Here is a 25,123-nt window from a genome sequence, read left to right as displayed (position 1 = left end):
CCCCTCCCTGAGCATGTGTGTAGCTCTTAATACATCCATGGTGTGTAGCTGCTTAGCTGTTAGCATTTAGAGATGACCGCCGACAAGCAAAACGAAGCTAAAGTTTCCCTCATGGAAGAAAACAAAGAAAATTCACCAGATGGAGGGCTTGGACTGGAAAGTATCCTTCACATGAACATGATGTGTAGCGGCGGTTTTATTTGCTGTGTCAGACTCGGAGGCTAACGTTAGCTCTGTGGCTAGCTCGGTCAGAGGATAGGTAGCGTTATTTTAGGCTACGTGTCATACTGAAGCAGGCATGAAAAGCTAATTTATTCGGCTTGTGAGACAAACTTTTATTTAAATATAAGGACGTCAAGTCACATATGGATGTAAGTGAATGTATAATGCTTTAGACGTGTCGATTTGTCCGCTTTTAACAGTTTTAACCGGTGAGTTTAGCAGCTACGTTGCTGTTTTTATTAGATATACATCATAGTAACGTACTACAGTCATGTCAGACTGTCTGAGTCTATATTTCCAGTGCTTACATGAGCGACATATTCACACACGAATACAATTGATGAATATTCCCTTTGAGTCCCCAGGTGTGTGTGTGTGTGTGTGTGTGTGTGTTTGTGTGATGTAGACAAGGTTGAATCTTAACATTTGAATCTCAGTCTTGCAAATCATCAAGGAGTCCCAGCAGCAGCATGGTCTCAGACACGGAGACTACCAGAGATACAGGTGAGCTTTGTCCTGTCAAACACGACCCATCAAACTAACCGGACCATGAGATGTCTGCAGAGAGCTATCTGTATTTTGTGTGGCTGTTCACATAAAGTGGTGCACAGTTTGTGTCCTCCTATGAAAAGACATTTACAGAGAAGAGAGCATATCTGTTATCTTGTAAATTGACATTCAGCTTCTGTCAGTTTATAGTTAGTTCTGCTGAATTAATTTATGTGTTACAGTATTTATGTTGGAGGCCAAAGCTGCATGCATGGAAACTTTTGCTGCCATATGGTTGACATGAGACTGTGCTGCTCCTTGAAGCTAACAGGATAAAAACTGTAATATACACACAGTGTCCACTTCGTTAGGCACACTTATACAATGTAGTTACACTCAATACAACAACTCTGTCATAAATTATACCTTGATATATTGAGAAACGTCTCAATAAAATAGAATATAATCCCATCATTAACAATAAACATAACTGAATTAACACAGTGTTAACAAAAACTGAAAATTATAAGGTAGACTTTAAACCCTTATAATTTTTTCATGAACACTGTGTTATAATTGCCTCAGTCTGTGCGTGTGCACCTAACATAAGTGTCTATGAGTGTACTTTACACTCATCACTGTCCTCTTCAGCTGGAGGGTAAGAGTTGTTCATTAGACAATGTGAAATAGTTTTTTTTCTGTTTTAATGTATGATTTGGAAAAGAGGTATAAGTGTACATGATATGCAGGAAACCAAGTTTTCCAATCACATTCTAGTTTTTTTTGTTTAGAGCCAGAAGAGGCAAGAATGTAAATGCCTAAGATTGTTTTTTTTTCAATAACACGCTGTATTTATATCTGTGACAGTTGCTTAACTGTGTAACCATGATGGTTGTCTCATACATTATCATATGATGTTGAAAATGTACATGTAAGCGTTCTTTATTTACTTTAATATAACTATTTTTGTGTAATTCTGCAGGGGCTACTGCTCCCGCAGACTGCGTCGCCTGCGCAAGACTCTTGGCTTCAAGATGGGAAACCGACATAAGTTCGTCGGGAAGAAAATAACGGTCGAAATGCTCTCTGACAACAGGTGAGTGACATAGTCTAGGTCTGTGCTGGAAATACATCTATATTAAACTGGCTGATGTGATGGAAGAGTCGAACACAGATACCAGTTTGATGTGGGATAATAAACACACATTACACAGGAGTTTGGTCCTTTTTTAATATCAAAGTGTCACAGATTATTACTGTTCACATAAGACACGAGTCTGCAACTGTTGTTTGATCCGCATCACTGCTGAACGACAGGCATACATGACTTGGAAACCCTGAGGTGAAGTGTATTTACCTATGAAAGGTTATTGCAGCAAGTCACATTCGAAAACCATTTTCAATCATCTCTGAGTTTAAGAAGAGCAGAATATGGCTGAGGGGCCTCTAAGTCATTGTGAATATCTACTTTTAGGTTATCAAAATTGGTCGTAAAGCAGTATAACCTTCCTCTGTCATTAGTAGACTTCAGTACTGCTTTGTAAAAAAAAATGTAAAGTCACAAAAGTGACAACTGCAGCTTCCAGATTTGAGTTGTTTGAGAAATTAAGAAATGTATCCAATGAAAATAAACTACCAAAAAACCTGATGCAAGTATCTCCACCGTTTCAGGTACTTATTGCTGGTTTTGATGGAGGCGGAGCGTGCGTGGAGCTACGCCATGCAGCTGAAGCAGGAGGCCAACACAGAGCCACGTAAGCGTTTCCACCTGCTGGCACGACTCCGTAAGGCTGCCAAGCACAGCGAGAAGCTGGAGAAGCTGTGTGAGAGCCCCTGTGTCGACGCCAAGACCAAACTGGAAGCACAGGTACGGTCAAACCCGCGTTCACAGACGTGCAGAAACATCCTTAGTTTTTCCTAATTCTCTCAACAGCCAATAATGGTGAGTTCTGTTTTTTTAATCGCAGGCCTACACAGCGTACCTGACTGGTATGGTGGAGTTCGAACTGCAGGAATGGAAGCTCGCCATGGAGGCTTTCAACAAGTGCAAGTGAGTCTCAGCATCACTGCCGTTTCTTAATACAGTGATAGAATAATCAGAGGATTTGGATTGTTGTGAACGTCGAGCAATACAAAACATCCTCATGTTTGTCTTGCCTTGTTTCATCAGGACCATCTATGAGAAGCTGGCCAGCGCGTTCACCGAGGAGATGGCAGTGCTGTACCGCCAGCGTGTGGATGAGATATCACCCAATATCCGCTACTGTGCTTACAACATTGGTGAGTGTGGTAGAATTTACACACACAAACACAGGTCCTCACAGTCGTCTTAGACTCTTTTAGACACACTAAGGTTCTGTTCACACACTGAACATATTCTGAAGCTCAAATCCTCCCTGACATTAACTATGTAACCGTGTTTTGCTGTCTGACAGGTGACCAGAATGCCATCAATGACTTGATGCAGATGAGACTGACTGGAGGAGGTGGAGGCATGATGGCTGAGAAACTAGAGGTGAACATACAAGCGTTGACATCATCTTAATATATTAGTGATGCCTCATATTTTCATCTTAAGCACCCTCCACAAGTTCGTTCTCAGAGAAGTGAAGCATATTTGTGTGCAGATATTAAGAGTTTTATGCAAGACTGAACGTTAATTGATGAAACTTAAAGATGTTTTTAAATTGAATGTTTCTGTTCTGTAGCGAATCAGTGTTACAGAAAACTGACATTTCTTTTTTCTTTTTTTTTTTTTGTCTCCAGTCTCTGATCACTCAGGCAAGAACCAAGCAGGCAGCCACCATGAGTGAGGTGGAGTGGCGAGGACGGTCCGTGCCCGTCAAGATCGACAAGGCCCGCATCTTCTTGTTGGGTCTGGCAGACAACGAGGCTGCCATCGCTCAGGTCATTAGCTCCTGCTTTGTAGGGAGTAAAAATCTTACATTTAGACATAGTGTCACCATTACCCTCTTATTATTTTTCAACTGCAAAATATCCGCTCAGGACATATCATAACACCAGTGTGGTCATGAGTTTATAAGTCGGTGGGAAATTTTCCTCACTGTGGTGTTAAAGTTACACTGTGGAGTTTTTCACCAGTAGTAGCTCTATGGAGAAATGTTTTTACCTGCAGGTCCCCATTTTGTTTATCATGCTTGCGCACAAGGACACATGCATGCAAGTGGCTGTCACAAAACATGTTCCCGCCGATGATTTCACACTATTCCACTGATCTTTAATTGGCAGCTTTTAAAGTAAAGGCGGGGAAGAAGAAGACTGTAAACATTGAAGCATGAAGGAAATGCAGTAAACACCTTTTTGTTGGAACTCATGAATAGGGTTGGTCATCCAGAACCGGTTCCAAAATTCAGATTCCAAAGAAATCATTAAGAAATTTTAATTTCGATTCTGCTTCTCGGTTCCTAAACGTGCTGCATATTTGCAAGGACGTGGCTATCTGCCAGGACCTGTCTACGTCATGCATCAGCGCAACAGAATGTTGGTTTGTTTACATACGAGTATGCATGGATAACATCACAACAATGCTGAGAGAAAGAAGGACTGCAGTAAACGGTCTAAAGTGTGGCTTCACTTTATTAAAGAAAACAGCAAGGCAAAGTGCAATGTATGTGGGAAGCTAATTAGCGATAAGTCAGGTTGCACATTCAAACATTAAGGCAGCAAGGCGTCGGTCATCAGCCGCCGTTAGCATCTCGCTAGCCCCTCCAGTAGAGCCAAGGATAACAAGCCGTGACACACCATCTATGTATGCAAGTTACCGCTTCCTGTTGTCATTAAGCTGTTGCTTTTGACTTTTTCTTGTCATACAGCTCAGTACAGGAACTCCTCAGCTGCATTCAGACTGAAAACAGCTCTGTGTAAAACAATACAAGTGTTGGTGGGGGTGTGCTGTTTCTAAAGTGCCGGAGAGACAATGAAATTCGATCCAGCAGTCCGGTTGGTAATATTCACAGACTGGATTTTACAACTCTGGAACGTTATCATGCTGCAACCCTGTTTACTTGTGCTCACATGTGACATGTCTGTGTGGGCGGACCTCTGAAAAAAGTATGAATGGAACAGTGTCTGCATGCAAGTCCATGAATTGGCCTTTATAGTGACAGCACGCTATGTTATTGAGGGAAAGATGAGACAGAAAGTACTTAAAACAAAAGCAGAATGTTCAGTTAAAGAGACTTTGAATTTACTTATTTTAATGGAACAATAAAAGTCAAAGTAAATGCTTAACAGAATGAAGATATCTTTATCTTAACAATTTTATTTTTCAACCATATCGGACTCGAAACTGGGACTCGTCAAGAACCAGAATCAGTTAGCAGAATCTGAATCAGTCAGCCCTGCTCATGAATACACACAGTCTGTTTTGGTCAAGTAACACTGAATGTGAGCAGAAACTTTGCTTTTCTTACAATAAAAGTGCACAAGGCACCTTTTTTAAGATGTCAGGTATGCTCACCGAGGGTGACGTGGCTCGTGATGAGAAACCTTGAGTTGCGGAAGAACGTCTCTTTCTCTCAACTGCAGTTCCTTTAAACTGCAGTAGGTGGCGCTCTCCTCTTTACGCTCTCATACGGCCCCTCACTGCCAACACAAGTGATTCCTCCTGGTTTCTTGTGCTTAAAGGCTCAACACACCCTGCAGACACACCCGTCACACCCACAGCTACTCAGGTTTCTGGCATGCAGCCTCTCTCATCGCACGACTGCATTCTGTGCATTTCAGCCCACACACACACACAAATGCGGGACTACACCCAGCAGGTCTCTGTGGACAGATTAGTATTATCACCTCTAAACACCTTTCAAGTTTAAATGCACCCTTTTTTGGAACTCAGATGTAGCATCAGAGGCCATTGTTAAGCTAACAATGTCTCCGACTGAATGCATGTCAAGCCACTTCGAAACTGCTGCCAATAATTATCTCAAGAGTTGTTCTCTTGATGTTGTAAACAGTAAAATGATGTTCTCAGCAACTATCTTTGTGTGTGTGATAGACTGAATGTTATAAAAATTGTGTAGGTGGCCAGCTTGAGTGCCACTTGTCCTAGTTTACTCAACAGAAAATCAGAGGATGTCACACCAACACCTCAGGCGTTCATATGTGTCGCACATAATCCTCTTGGCCTCTGGGGAAAGGAAACGCTGTATCGGGCCATACATCAGTCTTAGTCAATACGCTGCGTCAACTCTTCCCTCCTCTAATCGGTTTATGCGTCCAGCTCTCCCTCTGAACAACACAATCAACAGGTTGAGCCAGTCTCACTAGGCGTTGCCAGGGTGTTGGCACAAGTGCGTGGTACTAAGTAACTTCAGTCATCCGGGTGGATGAGAGAAGCCCTATGACCTATTATCAGTTATCACCACCAGGAATTTTCTCGTAACATTCCTCCACTGTGTTGCTTCCTAATGCCTGAGACACACAGCCTACCTTTACCTGAGCAGTGCTGCAGCTTGCACCCATGTGGCGTCCATACAGACAGCGATCAATAATAGATTAGTTCCGTGTGTCGCCAATTCTCCGTGCTGGAGTTCCCCGCTAGAGAGGCTCTCTGCCCCGGTGTCAGGCTGACCCACACTTTTCATGTCTGTGACATATTCTACAGATACAGACATTGAAACTATAGTGAAAGGTGTAACGTTACTGGTATGATCTCAGTATGACCATCAGAGACACCAAATCTCTAGATGACGCGCCACAGTAGCCGCGTGGCTCACGTGGCTACTGTGTCTTCCGGGTTTTCTGCAATTATTTAGCTTTAAAAGAAACTTACTAGAGTTTCAAACAAAATGATACTGTATTAACATTTCCTCTCTCTTCAAGTGCTTACTTCCTTTTTTGTGTGAACATAATGGACCCTGTAGACTTGTGAGAATATCGTAGAGTAACACAGGCCTATTGTATGAGTGTGTGAATGACAGGGTTGTTCTTCATCTCACTCATCAACAAAGATTTGAGCCCTGAAACTCCAGAGTGTCCGATTGCTGATGAGACGTTGAGGAATGTATCGGCAGCCTGCTGGGTCACATACCTGCGTCTCTCCCCCACTTTACCACAGTCACATTCCTGCTTAAAGTGTTACTCTTTGTGTCAAACTGCTACAGCCTCTAAAAGGATGAAATATTTGTGTTTGCATGATCGATTTTTTTTTATTAGTGCATGTGTAGTTTTAGTTCAGATACTTTTAATATATATTTCTGGTGTAACCACTCAGTGGAGGGTACAACACTGGAACCAGAGGCCACAGTTCAGGTTCATGTTTACTGTTTAGCAAATTGAAAATATTTTGTTGAGTTCACAAAGACTTTAAACTCAAGTCTTCCCCTCCCAAATTCCTCTGGCTGTGAAGCCTTTTGACAGGATGTCTTGACTTTTTTTTCTTTCTTTTTTTTAAAATAAGTTCACAATTTTTTCAAGTCTGCCTTTGAAACAATAATCAGGTGTCCATATGAACATTAAATCAAGGACCTGTCCTTAAAGCTTTCTGCATCTGAATGTTATATTTTTCTGCACTTTCAGAATTCAGTACAAAACGCAATTTGAAATATTCACTATAACACAGTATATATATATATATATATATGATCTTGATCTGTGTTTCTGTTGTGCAGACGGCTAACGAGGAGACTAAAGAGCATCTGTATGAGACCCTGCTGGCCGAGTGCAGAGACACCATCCAGGCTGTGAGAGAGGAGCTCAAAAATGAGACGGTGAGACACACCAGGGTAAAAAGTCAACATTTTGTAGGTGAAGGTGTTTGATGTGAGGTTTTTTAATGTGTCAGGAGAGTGAGAATGAGTTATGAGTTTGATTTACAGCTCAGTAAGACAGGTGATGTTTTACAGGGATGTGAAGGTTTGTGTTTTTTTTTTTTTTTTAATATTGCTTGTCCTTGTAGAAGCAGCGAGAGAGGAGCTCTGACGCCGACAACGGCAAGGTGTCCAACCTGCAGTTCCTGCACAGGTACGCTTGAAACCTAAACTTAAGTGAAGGCCGGGATCAGAGTTGTCTTTGGAGATGCTCGCTGTGTCAGATGAAATATTTTCACTATCCGTTCATCTGCCAATTATTTATTAATCGTGTAGTCATGTAATTTGGAAAACGGTGAAATGTAGCTACTATGATTTCCCAGCATTCACGGAGGCCTTCAGAGTCTTTGTTTTATCCAACAGTCCAAACAACCCAAAGATATTCAGTTTATTTTTATTGTCATACATGACAAAGAGAAACACCCTGGCCATGACAACTTGCAGAGAATGAGACTTTATTTTTTTGTTTTTGTCGGGTCTGCAGTGTAAAAAACATAAATGCATTATTAGGATTCGATGATTCAGGCCAGCTTGTTCTACCACTTTTTCCTCTGACATAAATCTCCTTAATTAGTGAATAATAAATGTGCCGCTGGTCTCCTCCCAGTTACCTGACCTACATCAAGCTGTGTACGCTGGTGAAGAGGAACGAGAGCATGGCCCACACGCTGCAGGCCAAGCTGAAGGAACCCGAGGCCGACGAGAGCAAGAGGGGGCCCCGCCCACAGGACCTCATCCGCCTCTATGACATCATCCTGCAGGTTATTTGCTGGACATTAAATATATTGTGATCCTTTTATGTTTTTTTTGTGTGTGTGTGTGTTTCATGTACTATGATAAGGTGATGAGTTGATGTTTGATCTGTTGTCAGCAGTGAGGAGAAGGGTACCTCACCTGCTTCTCACAGCTTAACTCCACTTCTGTCTCTCCCACCTCCTCCCTAAACCTCCTCTGTCCGTCCTCCCCTCCAGAGTCTGGCTGAGCTGTCCACCCTGCAGGGTCTGGAGGATGATCACACCTTCCAGAAGGAGGTGTCCCTCAAGATGCTGGTCTACAAGGCCTACAGGTCAGACATTTTTAGTTTTACCTTTTAGCCTCTTAATCAGATTATACACATAAGATATTTTTATTTCTGATAATCCAACCTTCTGTAGATTTTGTTAATGTTGTTTTCCTTCCTTCATTTCCAATTACAGGTGCTTCTTTATCGCTCAGTCTTACGTGCTGGTGAAGAAGTGGAGTGAGGCTCTGGTGCTGTACGAGAGGGTGCTGAAGTATGCTAAGGAGGTTCAGTCTAAGGCCAAGAGCCTCAACAACAGTCTCAAGGTTGGTAATACAGCACTGCCTCTACAAGTTTTAGAAACTGTACCTGAATTGATTGAAAATTGATTCATATTTCTGACAGTTTCATCAGTAACTTCACTGTTGTGTCTTTTGGTTTCTGCAGGATCTCCCTGACGTTCAAGAGCTAATTGCTGAGGTGAACGCTGAGAAATACTCACTTCAAGCTGCTGCCATTTTAGGTGAGAGCACCTTTTTGAACTGAACTGTACAAACACTGAACACATTTAGCCTTGTTCTTATCTGCTCTGCTTGGTTCTGGTTACAACTCTGAGAAAATCCACGAATCTCTGTTTCAGATACCGACGAGACTGTCGAAGTTCCCTCTCAGCAGCAGGTGAAGGACAACACGGTAAGAGAGACACTCCACACCTATAAGTTTTCCTTCAAGGGGAAATTCATCATGGACTCAAGACCAGATTTAACAGACAGTTGAATGTTATAACACCCTGACAAAAAGCTAACAACGAGATTTACCCTTTGTGTTAGTGCTCAGAAATGTAAACTTTTTCTACTTGTCTCCCTTTAGTTAGCCTGCTTATCAAATCTCTGGAGACAGGAAATAAAATGTGACCTTAGTTATTTATATAAACTTTCTTATCCCTCCTTCACGCAGCCCCTCTGCAACCGCCTGGAGACCTTCCGTCTTGACCCTGCGCTCGTAGGAAAGCAGCCCAATCTGGTCCAGTTCCCTCCTGACTTTCAGCCAATTCCCTGCAAGCCCCTGTTCTTTGACCTTGCTCTCAACCACGTGGCCTTCCCACCGCTGGATGACAAGGTGGAGCAGAAGGGCAAGGGCGGTCTGACCGGCTACATCAAGGGCATCTTTGGCTTCGGCAGCTAAATGGAGTCCAGGGCTTTGGCGAGGCATCCTCAGGGGAGCCACAAGGCCCCGAGTTTACCACAAAACAACCAGACTTGGGTCAGTTGTTAATTAGAATAATTTCAGTTACTTTTATTGTTTTGATTTTTAGTGCCTAAGTGCAAGATGAGGGGAGTTTGCAGTTCTGAGGGTCTAATCTTCCAGGAAAGATTAATATGGAAAGTGATTGAATCAATTTCATGTTGCAGTACGACCCAAGTCTACCTGCCACCTTTAGTAATAAGATCAGGCTGTGTGGGTTCCTCGCGTTCTGGTTCCCTTCTTAATTTGAGCAGTGGAGATGTCTCAGTGATTTTACAGGTTACCATGTCACGGTCTTAATACTTACAGTAAAGTCCTCACAGTCCTGTCAGAGTAAACGAAGCCACTTTGGCACAATTAGAAGTTTTTTCTTTCCTTTTTTTTTCCAGTGTTGTGTAAGCGCCTTCATGTAATTATGTCCTATTTCTTTATACAAGATGTTTTCAGCATTTCTTGAACCTAAAATTGACAGAACAGTCTTCTCTTGGCACCTACTTTGACTTAAAAAAAACAAAGTAGAGCTCATGTAATACCAGAAACTCAAACTGATGTGTTTTAATCATCATCATAGTTTGAAAAGACTTCACCTGCGTCCCATTTCTTCTCTTCAACTTTGCCCCGATCGCTCCATGAACAGCCCAGCCCATCTCCCTTCACACGGACGTTTTTCACCAAAGCAACCATGACATTTTGTGGACAGCTCAAGAAAAAAAAAACACCTACAGGATGGTAACGCAACATTAAACTGGTTATGAGGATTCATTGTTAAAAGCACAAGAAGAAAGAAACCACAACACCCGGTTTCATCTTTGTTGTGAGTTGCTTCTGATGTTTATGAGTCATGAGTGAAGTTCATTGATCAGAGCTACAAAGAATTGGGACAAAACTTAAAAGTTTCAAGCGCATCAACTGAAAAATTGAAAAACAAAGCCATGAATCACATTGTAAAATGTTGTTTTTCTTCTTTTTTTTTTTAAAAAAACAATAAGCTGGATAGTTCAGTGTTTGTCAATAATACACAAACCTACGCTGCTCATAAATGTTATATACTGTGTGACATTTACAACTAAACTTAACCATCATGTCAGAAGAGGGTCCAACTGCTTCAGCTTGTTTAGATGAAAGTGCAGAACTCACGTTTTCAACACACCTCAGTGTCTCATGTTTTCAAGGTGGTCGTGCCTGATGACGCACGTTGCACCAGGATCGATGTGGAAAAAAAATAATCACAGGTGCAGCTCATCGGATTGTTATTAATTCCTGTCATGTTTTTAATTTTGACGTTTTTTTTTTTATTAAAGTTTCGTTTTGTGGTAGGACAGCAGTTGACGTAAAGGAATTAAGGGTTTCATTTATCACACCACCGAGCCGAGTTTGTCCATCATGAGTCGGACTGAAAAATCTTTTCATCACTAATGAAATGAAACGTGTGTGGACATGTTGTAATGCTAGAAAACATTTTTTGGTTATATGCTTTTGTTTGCCACTCATAATGTCGTCACCTCCTCTGATCCTTAAGGGACCTGGTTTGCCTGTAATACCTGCTCGATCACTCACTAATTTAACTGTTTTGCTTGCTAATTTTTATCAATGTCTTGTTTTAAAAAAATGTTTTTTTTCCCCCTCAGTTTTTTTTTGTTTAAAATAATTGAGATGGAATTGCTGGAAAAGCTCCAGCACTTTACCTCGAATAGCCAGAAAAACAATTAGTCGTAATCAATTGTTGGAAACAGAGGGTGAAAGAAAGGAAATGATGAGAATGTATGATTTGATTTAATTTCCAACCCTATAATTAAAATATATTTGCACCAAACATGGATTTGTTGACCTTCATTTACTTCTATGAACAACACAGGGACTTTAAGTTGAAACGACAGTGATGGAGAGAAAAATAAAAGCTTATATTGTGGCTGCGCCTGTTGGTTTGTTAGAATCACTGGTAACAACAAACCTCACATGTGGCACAAAGTAAAACCTGAATTTCTGAAATGAGTGAGGAGGTGTGTGTGTGTGTGACTGTTTGCTAGCACCTGTCGTCTGTGCGGGCGTGTAGGATGCCATCGCAGGGTGTGAATGTGTTTAGGTTTACTTTGTGTATATGCATTGTGAATAATAATTGCATTGGTGTGTTTGTGTTTGAGTAACAAACTGCCATGTTATGCCATTCCTCTTGGAATATTTGAACATCAAAGTCACAAGTATATTTAATTGAATGAATGAATTGTTCCTTCCTCCTCCTCCTCCTGGCATCGCTACCTGATGTCTTATCTGCTGTCATCACGATCCTCTACAGACAGACCGCTGTCACGTAGAAATGTGCTCTGCCTGAAGATATCGGCGCCTCGATGAAGTTTAGATAAAAGCTCGTTTTCCGGAAGAAACCAGATATAGAACATATTTACATTTTTGTTAAATAGTTCATTCCTCTCATATCTCTTTATTTTACTACTGTGAGATGAAAAGATGTGAAAGTGAATCATTTGAGAGGAAAACTTGTTTATTTATTTGTTGATAGGTTTATGTCATTGTTAGGCAGATTGTACAGTACTGTACTCGCTTGGTACTCAAAAGAAACACAAAGCTTTGTAACAGACAAACCATGCTGTGTTAGTCTGCAGCGTGTGGTTCAGTTTTAGACACCGACACACCCTGGATGTGGATTAGCTGTTAGGAATTTGGAGACACACAGATCATTTCCTGTCACATTTATGTTGCCCTGTTGACCATTCAAAATGAACCGCAGGATGTTTCTGATTCCTTGTAAAGCTGTCATGTTTGACCTCCATTGACCTTTAACTCTGCAGTCTTACATCTAGATTTACATCTGTTTAGCTGTGTGTTTCTACTTTCTCATGTTCTTCTCAGTAAATTTGTCTCTTTTGGGAACAATTTATTAAGTTCAGCCTTTTTAGCTGTGGCTGTAGCTACAGACTGGCTTCTGTCAGGTATCTCAACAAATATGCTTGGATGGATTGGCATGAATTTTGTACAGACATTAATTTTCCCAAGATGATGAAGGACTTTGGTGATCCCCTTATCCTCTAGTGCCATCAAGTCGAAATTTCACTTTTTCCAACATTTTGGTTTATGAACAAATATCTAAATTCATATTGGCCTCAGTTGTACTTTGTTTAGCACAAATTGGCAAATGTTAGCAAGTTAACACACTGAACTAAGATGGTGAACATAGTAACACTACACCTGCTTAGCATCAGCATGTTAGCATGCTGACCACGACGCTGATGTTAGCATTTAGCTCAAAGCACAGCTATGTTAAGCATGTGCAGCCTCACGCAGCCACGAGCATAACTGTAAACTTGTTCTCTTCCCTTTAATCCTGATCGTAGCCAGACTCTGATGTCTGTCAGTGTCTTCAGGAGCAGCTGCTTTGCTCAGTGTCTTATTTTAACAGACGTGACTAAAGCATTTGAAAGCACCTCTCCTGCCATGATTCATTCAGGAATGTTAATCTTGTTTTGTTAATCTTTAAACGTTAAACTTTAAGGTTAAAAAGTGGAAGAATCACATTAAAGTTTTGACCACATAGTCACTGATTTACTGCCTCAAAACTAAATCATTTTAACGCTGCGACTGAGTGTTGGTGCTTGACCTTAGAAACCGTAATTGACAAAACAATGTCAGCACAAGGTCGATTTAGTCGCTGTTCTGGAGCTTTCAATCATATGACAAGATCCTCTCAGCAGGTGGAGTTTGCCGTGTTGTCGGGGAATTGTAGATTTTAGTTTTTCTGACCAATTTTGAAGACTTCTGTTCTGATCCATGTTCATTCTTGGAAGCAGCAGCTGACAAAATGATGCCACCAGATCCTTATTGATATTTATCTTAAAAAACTTTTGATTTTAAGTTTCCTTTAAGTGCCATTTGACATTTAAAAATGCCACATACATTATTAAAACAGGATCAACAGTAGCTTTAACCTGAGTTTTGCCTGGAATATTTGATCAGGAAAAGTATTTGCAGGACAAAAATGTTCAGTGTCTTTGATAAATTTTGGAATTTAAGGTCAAGATATCATAACAGGCTGTTGGGTGTTGTGTTTGGGGAGCTGAAACCACAGTATGTCTCCGGTCGACAAAAAGACCATCTGTTTTTCCTGACAAGTGGACGCACCCAGAGAGATAGTGAATGACTGGACTGATCAAAAATGCTTGCTCTCTGTGCTGTTCCCCACTCTGCTGCAAGGAAAGCTGTCCAGCTGCATTCCTCGCCATGATTCCCTTTTGTTGCTACGCTGCAGAGAGACGCCCTGATCCTGACCGACTCGCATGTTTGTAGATGTTATGGGACTTTTCCATGTATCATGAAAACCACGACATGTTCCACCATATGAAGCCATTATGTAATAGACTTCCTATCTGTCCCTCAGGTCGTCAGACACTTTTCCATTATTGACTGTATACACTGTGTGTCTGTATTTGTAGCACGGAGCTTATCTGAGCCTCGACTGACTGTTAACACAACGTAGCTTCAGGGTGAAAATGGGTGTGAACAGGAAAGTTAAAAGCTCTCCTCAATTTTAGTCTTACATTTAGTTTAATAATGTAATGTTATTAGTCTAAATATGAAATCTCAATCTAATATTTGCACATCTGTGATTTTTGATCTAACATGGTGCATTACATTAAAGCAACTTGTGTTATTATTATTATTACAATTATAATTATTATCATTATAAATTGCACGCTGCATATAATGTTTATACTATAATTTGCATGTTCCTGGTCAATATTTTTAATATTTCATTTCTTTCTCTTCAATTTAATATTTAAACCTGTAGCAGCTCTTCTCACTTAGAATATATTTGACATATTTTTATGGCAAATTTATTTCTTTTGTTTTTATATTATTTAGGATTACTTGACTATATTTTGACTGTTATGCACCACAACACCAAGGAAAAATTCCTTGTATGTGCAAACTTACTTTGCAATTAACCTGATTCTCCTTCTTTTTTTTTTCTTAAGTAAAAACAATATTTATTAAAAAAAATCAATTACATGAGCACATTAGAAGATTAGTTAAGCAGGTCTTATTTCTTCTGCAGGAAAGAAAACTAATTACATCACTCATCATTGATTTATTTTATTCACGTCAGTCACAAAGCAGTCTGACTGAAACACTCACAGATATTACTGAAAAGATCAGCAAGTCAAATTCAGTGTATTCTTGTTTCCAGTACTAAAAACCAGTCATCCCCAGTTCAGAGTTAGTACAAGACAACACTAATCTAACCTGTGGTCTGGTGTCATGATTATTAGCTTTTAATTAAACTGAGGATGTTAAAAATCTCAGCAAGGCCTTATAAAAAAAGATCTTAATATGGGAAGGAAACTGGACAATCAATAAATGAGATATAGGTAGTTGATGTGTTCATTAGTGAGCTGTAAGGGTGCTGGTGGTGTTTTTTTTTTCTTTGGACAGAGCCAGGCTAACTGTTCGCCCTTATTTCCAGTCTTCATGCTAGGCTAAGCTAACTGACTAGGGGTAGCCATATTTAAAGGACAGGTTCACTATTTTTCAAGACCATTAGAAGATCTCTTCATAAGGCACCCACAATGTAAGTGATGGGGAACAAAATCCACAAGCCTCCATCTGTGCAATAATGTATTTAAAAGTTTATCTGAAGCTAATATGCAGCTTCAGCGTCCAAATGAGTCAAATCAAGTAGATATCTTTCAACGTTACAGTCTTTTTAGTGCTAAAGTTTCTCTTTTTGTAACTATTCTTCCACCACAGCTCAACAGGGAAACACAAAGAGGGAATTTGATGCTAAAATAAAAAAATGATATTCTTATCTAACTAGCTCTTAAATCTCCACCAGAAAGTGACCAAGTGTATTTCTCAAAATGTTTGTTTATGTCTGTGCACAATGTGACCTAGAGCCTGCTTTACCATTAAAATCACTTAGTGATAAATTAAAGTTTATTAAAGATGGTCTAGGTTGAAATAAGTGCAGTTATGCTGCTAGCGTCCACACTGTGGAGGAAATTTTACACAGAAATTCATCTGAACTGTAAATATCCTCTGTTCACCTGGCTGAAAGTCTATTTTTTGTATGTTATGTTTTTATTTTGTTTGTAATTTTTTGACCTGCAGTACAATACATTGCTCACAAACTAGCTTGTTAGAGGGGAAATACTCTATAATCTCCATGGTGGGGGTAGAAAGTGGTTTTGCATTTGATGCTGGTCTCCTAAAACTGAAATAATGAGAATTATAATCTAATTTAAATTGGTATTCATCGCACTTAATAGCCATATTTGAACCAATGCATTGCTTTTTAACATGATCTCTCCCATCTGCATTCATTGGTGTTTTGTTCACTAGATCCACTTTGTACAGCAAGAAGTGTTTTTGTTCATAACTCCCTGCAGGAATTTCTTGTCCCTCCAAACCCTTTAATTATTCTTCAATGGTAATTAAAGGGCCCCTCGTCCCTGTTAGAGATTTGAGAATGTGTCAGGGGCCCCTGATAAGAAAGGAAGGGCAGGACCGACACTGGGAGGAAGAGAGAGTGCAAGAAACAGGTCGGTCCGGTCTTCCTCTGCAAGGTGGATGTCTGGGCGGTGACACACCTGTTAACCTGTCTGGGAGGAGCTGCCAGTGTTAAACACTGTGCTGACGTGAGTGTGTGTGTGTGTGTGTGTGAGTGTGTTTAGAGTTTGTGAGGAACCAAAGGGAGAGGAAAGACAGAGTGGGTGCCACAGGGCGAGGAAGACAGCGACGAAGAAGGAGTTATAGAGAATATAACCATGTCCTCCATATTTAAGAAAAAGGAAAATAAGGATGGTACGCTCAAGGTCTCGGGCAAGCTCAACAAGTAAGTTTTTCCCAGAGGACTTTATGAGTGCATGTATGAATGTATGTACGTGTGTGGTGATACTGTATCTCGGTCATGTTCCCCCTCCTCTTGTTCCCAAGCCGAGAACTGTGTCATGTTCCCTGTGCGTGCCGTTGTCCTCTTTCTCCCTGTGTGTGTGTGTGTGTGTGTCTTGTGGTTTGTTATATGATGGGAAGAGTTTGCACAGTAAATACAGTAAATACATCACTGATTTTAAGTGCTGACTTAAGTCGAAGTTAATCCTCTGGCATGATGAAAGCTTATTAGCCTGAGGTCAGGTTTATGTTGTAAACATGAGGTGGGAGACAGAGCTTTAAGATAACAGGTGGAACTGAAAGTCATAGAAAGTCAAAGAAGTGTCCTTGTATGTAATAACAGTCATGCTGTCGTTTTATATTCACATGAAGTAAAAAATATGTTTCTTTTCTATTTTATAAAAAAGAAATCTCATCAGTTTCCTTTTCCTGTTGGGTGTAACACACCCAAACCCCCGAAATGTGACCTCATGGGTCAGTATTCTCCAAAACTAAACCAAGATCTAGACTTGTGACGTCTAGCAAAACATTGTTATTGGTGATCATATTTCAATGAGAAAAAAAGCACTTTCCTCTATGGACTGTGTGCATGATTTGAGTATCAGAGGATAATATTCCTCCAGGCTGTTCTGTGTCCTGTCAGACTTGGCTGCTGTTTAAAATATGTAGAAATATGTGACACCAATATTAGAAAATGATGCCTGGAAAACAAATCTATCAAAAAATAGGATTTATATTTGCAGGTGGTGGTGGTGAAGACCGTAAGACTGACGTGTTTGACAAATCTTTCGTTGATGTGAAATGTCTCTGGCCTTTTTATTCGTAGAGAGACGTTCAAGAAGTTTATTTAGTGCGTGTGTGCCCGAAGTAAACACAAATGACAGCCAACACAGAGAACCTGGAGATACATTCAGCTGCCAAACATGATTGATACAGTAGTGACATGGTTTCACAGGCAGATGGTGACCAGCCTGTGGTTTCACCTTGCCCCCCGGTCTGGACGTGTTGTCTGTCTGCTGAGGTGTGATGAGGGCTGGGCAGTCAGTACTGCTCAGCTGGTTTCTTTCTCTCATGTGGGCGTTGGTTCCCGACTTTACATCGCAGCTTGAATCCTATTCAAGCTGCTTTGCTTGGTTCAGTTAGCCGTTAAGAACCATAAGTAACCAGATTAGATGAATAAAGAGAGTGCAGCAGGGCTGCAACTAACGACTTTTCCCATTATAGCTCATATAAAATGTTACAAAATGGTGAAAAAGCCTCAGTAGGATTATTCAGGGCCTAATGTGACGGTCCAGCCTTTCAAAACCCAGAAATATTCTATTGTTATGTAATTTACAGTAAAACAGAGAAAAGCATCACATTTCAAGAACTGGAACCATTAATCGATCATCAAATTTGATTACAATTAATTTTCTATTGATCTATTAATTGATTAATTCACTTATGTAAGGTGACAGATGAAGCTGAGTGGGGCACAACTTACTGTAAAATATAAAGAAACTTTAAAAGCTTCATTTTAAATTAGAAATTGCATTGACAGGTAAAATGCCTTCACCTGTGTGTTCGTGTGTGTGCGTGTGTGTGTGCATGCGGGTGCTGGTCTGTGTATGAAGGCAGATGACGTGATGTCCATTAGCGCTGATGTCTGAGGATCCCACAGGTGACCGACTCGTTCTGCTGGTGGTGTCTGTCAGTTACATCACAGCTCATTAGCGACACAGCGTTTTAATTACGACACATGAGTCTGATGACGGTACACTGCAGAAACCCATCAGCATTCAAGGTCCATGTCTTTGTTCACCTACTGAATTGTCAGTAGGCAGATTTGAGTTTTAGCTTTATTTTTGATATTTACAATGAATGAAATTCCTCTTATAAGGAGTTGAACTCTGATTTCAGCTGCTGTCGAGCTTCTAGTCCAAAAAAATCAACTGTGAGCTTGGAGGAAATTTGAGAGCTAATCAGGGAGTGTTTGGAGTTCAAGCTTTGTGATCATGCAACTAAAAATGCAGACCAGCCCTACTAAATTATGTGGGTTATCCAGTTATCCCACTTTCAAGTGAAATCGGGCCTAGCTGCTGGCAGTTTAGCCATCCTGCTATGTTCATTCATATAAATAAAAACAAACGCTCAATGAGTCGTTTCCTTCTGTCATTCAAAGTTGCCATTAAGTTAACATGCAGTTGTCACATACATGAAATAGTCAAAATGCTTTCATTGTTGACAGAAGGACTCACGTTAAAGGGTTCTACTGTATCCTTCGAGGAAAGCTTGTCGTACTGTCGACAGTAGAAGAGCTCAAACTCTCTACAGATCACCTGAAGGCCTCACAAACGCTCAGCGGAAACACACATCACTGCTACGTAAAAAAAAAAAACACAGATTCATGCTTGATGAAGATACATGTGACCTGTCAATCAGCTCCTCGTCCGCTAATATTGAAGAAAAGCCACCTGACGATCTAGACGTCACTTCTTCCATTCTTCCTCAACAACCTCCCAACCACAGTCTTCAGCTCACTATGGTTACAATAAGATGTAATTTAATAAAGTCAAAGTTGTATCACAATTCATATCTCAACCAGAAGTTATACAGTATATATTGTTTTATATATGCTGTATATTTAAGGAGGTGTAAGGAGAAGAAGGCAGATTCTAGTTTATTGACAGATTGATATTTAAGGGTTTTTTTGTTTGGTTCAATTGGTTTATTGACAACAACCTAATATATTTATTTAAAAAAATACGACATATCACACTTTGACAGGGAAAGATCAATAAAATCTTTGACTTATTTTCAGTATTGAACCTGGTGCTTACGCAGTCTGCCCACCTTTATTAGGACGGAGAAAATGAAAGCAAAAAAAAACTAGAACTTATAAACAAACAATTATTGTTTTTTTTTTCTGAAAGAAGGTAACAAGTATCAAAGACACCCAAAAAAAAGAAATTTCACCTCACCTTCACCTCCCGAGCACCAACAATGACTGAATTTGCTGTTTCAATTTATAACCATGAGTGTAATTATTAGTGTATTAGTAAGGAAACTTAAGAAATAATGCCCCATGCATGTGTGTGTGTGTGTGTGTGCGTGTGTGTGTGTGTGTGTGTGTGTGTGTGTGTGTGTGTGTGTGTGTGTGTGTGTGTGTACAGCACGTAACAGTCTCTCCTGCTGACTGAGCAGGAATAAGGAGGCCATTGTCACAACTGCTGCAGAACCAGATCAGCTCACAGCTCAGTGAGTCAGTGCCGCCGAGGAGCACATCTCTGCATTCCTCTGTCACTTTATCATTAAAGAGCTGCGTGAAGATGCATTCAGGCCGTCGTAAATCTTTCTTATAGGATATTTACTTGTTTTCTCCACAGGCAGACATGAGCTGCCACTGTGAGGAAACTTTGGTATGTGACTCAGTTAACCAGCCAGGTGCTCAATGGTTTGCCAACATTCTTTAGTTCAGTGTTACACATCAGTGTTATTTCAGAGGTTTAACTCCATGAATGAAGTAAATTGTGGTAAAAAAAAAAACTCTCAATGAGAAGAGCTTATTGTGTTGGATGTCTTGCTGATAACTCAGTGGGGTGATTGTTTTGTGATGTCAAACTGAGTTATAGGGTGTTACAGAGTGCATTGAGTAATTTACCAGCCCCTGATGTTAAAGGGTAATTTGCAGGTGAGTCATTGTGTGGAAAAATGATGAAGAAACCAGATTTTTAAAACACATATCCAATATATATACAACAGTGATATCTGGGCATGTTTTGTAAGTTTTTATATCCACAAAACTGAGAAATTGAATGTTTTCCATGAAACAGTATAAATTCAGTTCAACCTGCAAGTTGCAGCTTTTATAGAAAACTTAATTTACAGTATGTGAACGCAGCTCTGGTGAGTGAGTAGTTTCCATATTACCACAAACTTTACAATAATCCAAAGTTTGCAAAGCTGTCTAGGACTGTCCCTTGTTTGCGTAATTGTTTGATTTCATTTACATCCAACGTATTTGATCACTAACTCTACATTTTTCGTCTGCACAAAGCACACAAACAAACCCGCTCATCATCCTGTGTTATCCTCATTCAAATCCTTAACTCCCAAATCTTTTGATTTTTGACACCAAACCACAAACTGACCTTCCTTTCAGTTTTATGGGTGCAGCTCATGCCACAGGGCCAGCCACTAAAATCTCCTCCTCCTTTTGTGTGTCCGAGGCGTCACTTTACCTTTTCTCTGTGACACAGCGACAGTGAGAGAGGGCGTGACAGTCACAATCAGCCACTGAGGAATGATTAGCATTCAAAGAACGCTTCGGGTGTGGCATGGATGGTGAAACGATGTATCTTCACACTGACCCTACATCATCCCAACGCCCCTTGAGACAGCGCGTGATTATTTGTGAGGTTATGTGTTTGATCTTGATAAACAGACATCAGTTAGAACATCGATAAAAAGAGCACAAAGAACAAAGTAAAACTGCCTCAGTGCAGATTTCTGATAGAGGAGATGCTCTTAAAAGACGTATTTCCTTTCAACTTCATCGTCTCAACATGTTTGAGCTCTTTAGTTCATATAAATAGCTGTTGATGCAAAGTTCAATCTTTTTCTGTTTATATATCTGAATTAATCAAAAATACATCTTGAAAATGTAACTTTTTTCGACAAGAAATACATCAAATTAAGGATACCGACATTTTACTCTCAAATGTATTGTGACAATCAGAGTTTACACTTTCAAAACTTTGTGAAAGTTACCTTCTTTCAGAAAAGAAAATGTCTTGGTCTCTTTTGTGGTCCATATTTAAATCATGATCAATTAGATAATCATCATCACTGAGAGTCAACCAAACCTACACGGACAAATAAAAGTCAAACTGAAAGGAAATCTGAGCCACCTCCACCAGTGAGTGACGGTGTTCAGATAGAGAGGAGTTGGAGTTGTAAGAGGATTGTGGAACATGAGATGGGAAGACTGAACTGATCTTTGATCAAACATTATTTGATCAGTGCTTGTGGTTTAATCTATGACTCTCTTCCTCACCGTGCAGGAGCCAAGCCAGCAGCTTGGCCTTGCTGATCGCCCAGATGCAAAAGAATGCCGACCAGGTGGAGAAAGACATCCTCCGAGCGGAGGAGCTGCTGGCTGTGGTGAGAACACACTAGTGCACTCATGTCCTTTCATCACTTTCACTGTCACCGCTCTCTGAAAAAGATCATCCTAACTGTTGTCTGCTTCCACCAGGATGCTGAAAATGACAAGAAAGAGCTCCCCTTCGAGCATCAGACTCCAGTCTCAGTCAAGCTGGGCGAGGCTGAGGGCCTGCTGAAGGACCTTTTCTTGGACGTCGACAAAGCCAAGAAGCTCAAACACCCGCAGGCCAGAGAGATAGAGAGCGAGTGAGTTTACTGTACAGCTGTGAACCCTCCTCACACCTCTTTAGAGGTTTAAGACACTCTAGAGTCTCTATCATCAAGTCTCCACCTCAACACCAATGTTAATAGTCATAGAGACTGAAAGTGTTCAATATTAAATAAGTACATATATAAGATATTTTCACATTCTTTGCAAATCAAGACAAGAAAGAGTCGGTTTTGTGATTGGATTTTTCAGTCTGAACGAGCAAACATATAAAAACAGACTTTGGAAAAAGGATAAAACTGCTGGACTATATATTAACCAAATTCCTTCTTCTCTGGTGACTCCAGTGTCATCCACCTCCACGAGCGCTGGCTGAAGGATTGCGCCTTCTACCGAGACATCTACGAGCAGATTGACGACGTGTCGCTGATGCCCAGAATCGACTGGGGGCCTGTTTTCAACCAGAAACAAGTGAGTATCACTGAACTGTCTGAACATTTGGGCAAATCTGCTAAGAAACTCTCTGAATGTGCAGGTTCGGTGTTGTTCTTTGACCTTAAATAAATGTTCCTTCAATGTTATTAACATGGACACTGTAGTTTGTTTTAAGTCAATCCCACATACGCCATGCTGTCGCCATAAATACTAAAATGTGTAATCATCCACAACGGAAAATAGTTCCAACAAATACACTGTTTACTCCTGTTTGATTAATGTTTGCTAAGAACTCCGGTGCCCAGCTGTTTAAGGAAATTATTCAGCCTTTTTAAAAAATGAAACAATATATTTGTGACCTCTTTAAAGTCTTCTGTAAAAAACAAATATACTTGAGGCTGACAGCCACAGACAAGGTAGGGAAGTCTGAAGGTAATCAGAAAGAGACGTTGGTTGGTTTTGGTCTTTTTATGGGATTTGCAAAAGCAGAAAATACAGAAAAACAACTTTATCTTTTAAACTAGTTACACAATAATACATCAGCTTTACAGACTTTCATGACTCTAATAAAAACATTAACCAGCGTTAACAAGACAAGTAATAAAAGAGTGACCTGTAAAGACTTGCCCTGTGGTGGTTATCTGTCTCTACAAACATTAACAGTATTCCTCTGATGTCTCTGCTTTCAGAAAGAGGTGGGCACCGAGGAGTACGGCCCCACCATGGCAGACCTGGAGAAGCAGATCGCCGCTCACAACATCCTGCACAAAGAGATTGAGGCGTACAGCCCGCAGCTCTGCGTCAGCTCCGCTGGCAGCAAGGTGAACTCACACTGCATCATGTTTACATGAAAACACATCCACATGTCATTGTGGGTGTCTCAGGGGGTTGGCACTCACCACAGCAGCTGACTGAAAGTTTTAATGTCTTCTTTAATCTGAATGAAATACTGTTTCTAGCAGCTTATAAGATTTATCTATGTCCATTTTGGTAACTTGTCTTCTAGGAGAAATATACAGCCCTCAAGAAACAGTACAACAATCTACTGGTGAGTTCAGTTGTTCATGTGTAATAGCAAAATATTCATAGCATAGTTTATTTTTGAGTATAGTGATACGAAGGTTTGACTATAAAGAAAATGAGTGAACATTTATTGGGAGATCTTTGGAGAAATATCTTGGCAATTACCCTTTAAAATCACATTAATGAATCAATATTTACTTTTTGACCTTGATCAGTAACGGACATGCTATAATATGCACCTATTTATTTTATATTATAAGTCAAAGTATTTCCCTATGTTTATATATCAGGATTAATTCTGGAAAATGTGTCTATCAATAATATGAATAAATATAATTTTAAATTTAAAAAAAAAAACAGATTTTGGGCTGTTCTTCCTCTTCTCCCTAACTGATACCAGATGTTCTGGAAATGCTGTTTCATAAGTGTCTCTGAGTTTTCACTTTCACAACTTCGCAGGTTTTTACTCAGTTTTATTTATTTTTTTCTCCTCAGGACAACTCCAAGTGGCGTCGCCACTACCTGAGCAGCCTGTATGAATACATGCAGGGCTGCAACAAAGAAGTGGCTTTCCTAGAAGAAGAGCAGGAGAAGATCAGAACGCAGGACTGGAGTGACCGTATGGTGGATCCACCTGATGTTCGCAGGCAGTATGAGGTCAGTTGTTAAGTTACCGCTCCTGGCACCTTATAAGTCTCAATAATGAGATAATGTTACTTGTCCAGAATGATTTAAATTGAGACGTTTGTTCTGTACTGGGATGACTAATAATATAAATAACTGTCTTTGATTTGATCTCAATCAGAACTTCAAGAACAACAGTCTGCTGTTACATGAGAGCGAGGTGAACAAACTCCAGGATGAAGGAGACAGACTTGTTGAACTGAAGCACCCTGCCACCGCCACAATACAGGTACAAAAGTCAAGCTGAAATGTCTGTAACTAACCCAAAGTTTTTCAACAACTTCACCAACATAACCGACTTTTTAAAGATTTATTTTGAAAGTCATATTTCATATGCTATCCCGAGCCAGCGTAAATGAACTCATATCATTATATTTTCAGGCTCAGAGAGATCTCGTACGAAACGAGTGGCAGAAATTCCTCAATCTCTGCATTTGTCAAGAGACGCACCTGGACAACGTAGAGGAATTCAAAAAGGTAATTATGGGACAGAATATGACACACTCACACACATTGTGTCTCTTTGTCGTGCACTGAATACATCTCCCTGTAATGTAACGCATTCAGGTTTCATACGAACATTTAAAAACCCCTTTTTCTGCCATTTGTTCCAGTATCAAATGGACACAGAGCAACTGTCAGAGACACTGACCAAACTCAACAACAACCTGGACCCCAAAACTACCAACAAGAAGAGCAACTCAGAGACGCTGCTGCAGCTCGATGTACTTTGGAGCTTTTACAGACATTTATTACAAAGACAGAATCAGATACTGCAAGTCAATACACATAAGAAAGAAGACTGAGATGTTGAATATTTAAATGTTGAGAAAAGAAATGAAAGCATCCATGTAGCACCTATTTATCTCATTGTAAATCTCATTAAAAAAAATATTATTACTTTTTGTTTTAAGAAATTAAGCCCAGTGAATTGCTCCCACAGTT

At 40.2% G+C, this 25,123-nt stretch overlaps 2 protein-coding genes across 2 annotated transcripts in view; both read left to right on the top strand.

Annotated features, from left to right (window-relative positions):
- On the top strand, positions 1-11,599 carry srp68 (signal recognition particle 68). The gene is made up of 16 exons (XM_067581068.1): positions 1-160; positions 660-726; positions 1,694-1,807; positions 2,383-2,578; positions 2,679-2,761; positions 2,882-2,991; positions 3,147-3,226; positions 3,478-3,618; positions 7,344-7,442; positions 7,631-7,695; positions 8,149-8,302; positions 8,513-8,607; positions 8,738-8,867; positions 8,989-9,064; positions 9,182-9,234; positions 9,499-11,599. The coding sequence occupies exons 1-16, from the start codon at positions 73-75 to the stop codon at positions 9,724-9,726; spliced, it is 1,779 nt and encodes a 592-aa protein (XP_067437169.1). The 5' UTR covers positions 1-72; the 3' UTR covers positions 9,727-11,599.
- Positions 11,600-16,447: 4,848 nt separating this feature from the next.
- evpla (envoplakin a) overlaps positions 16,448-25,123 on the top strand; it is a 17,144-nt gene continuing 8,468 nt past the window's right edge. The window contains exons 1-10 of the mRNA XM_067586005.1: positions 16,448-16,627; positions 21,726-21,825; positions 21,920-22,074; positions 22,384-22,507; positions 23,161-23,292; positions 23,478-23,519; positions 23,990-24,151; positions 24,300-24,407; positions 24,560-24,655; positions 24,793-24,903. Of these exons, the coding sequence (XP_067442106.1) occupies positions 16,560-16,627; positions 21,726-21,825; positions 21,920-22,074; positions 22,384-22,507; positions 23,161-23,292; positions 23,478-23,519; positions 23,990-24,151; positions 24,300-24,407; positions 24,560-24,655; positions 24,793-24,903 (1,098 nt within the window). The 5' untranslated portion in view covers positions 16,448-16,559. The remainder of the gene's footprint in view (positions 16,628-21,725; positions 21,826-21,919; positions 22,075-22,383; positions 22,508-23,160; positions 23,293-23,477; positions 23,520-23,989; positions 24,152-24,299; positions 24,408-24,559; positions 24,656-24,792; positions 24,904-25,123) is intronic.

The sequence above is a fragment of the Thunnus thynnus genome, chromosome 3 (assembly GCF_963924715.1).
Source record: "Thunnus thynnus chromosome 3, fThuThy2.1, whole genome shotgun sequence".
Lineage (NCBI taxonomy): Eukaryota > Metazoa > Chordata > Actinopteri > Scombriformes > Scombridae > Thunnus > Thunnus thynnus.
The sequence above is the reverse complement of the archived record's forward strand: the minus strand, read 5'-3'. Positions and strand labels throughout refer to the sequence as shown.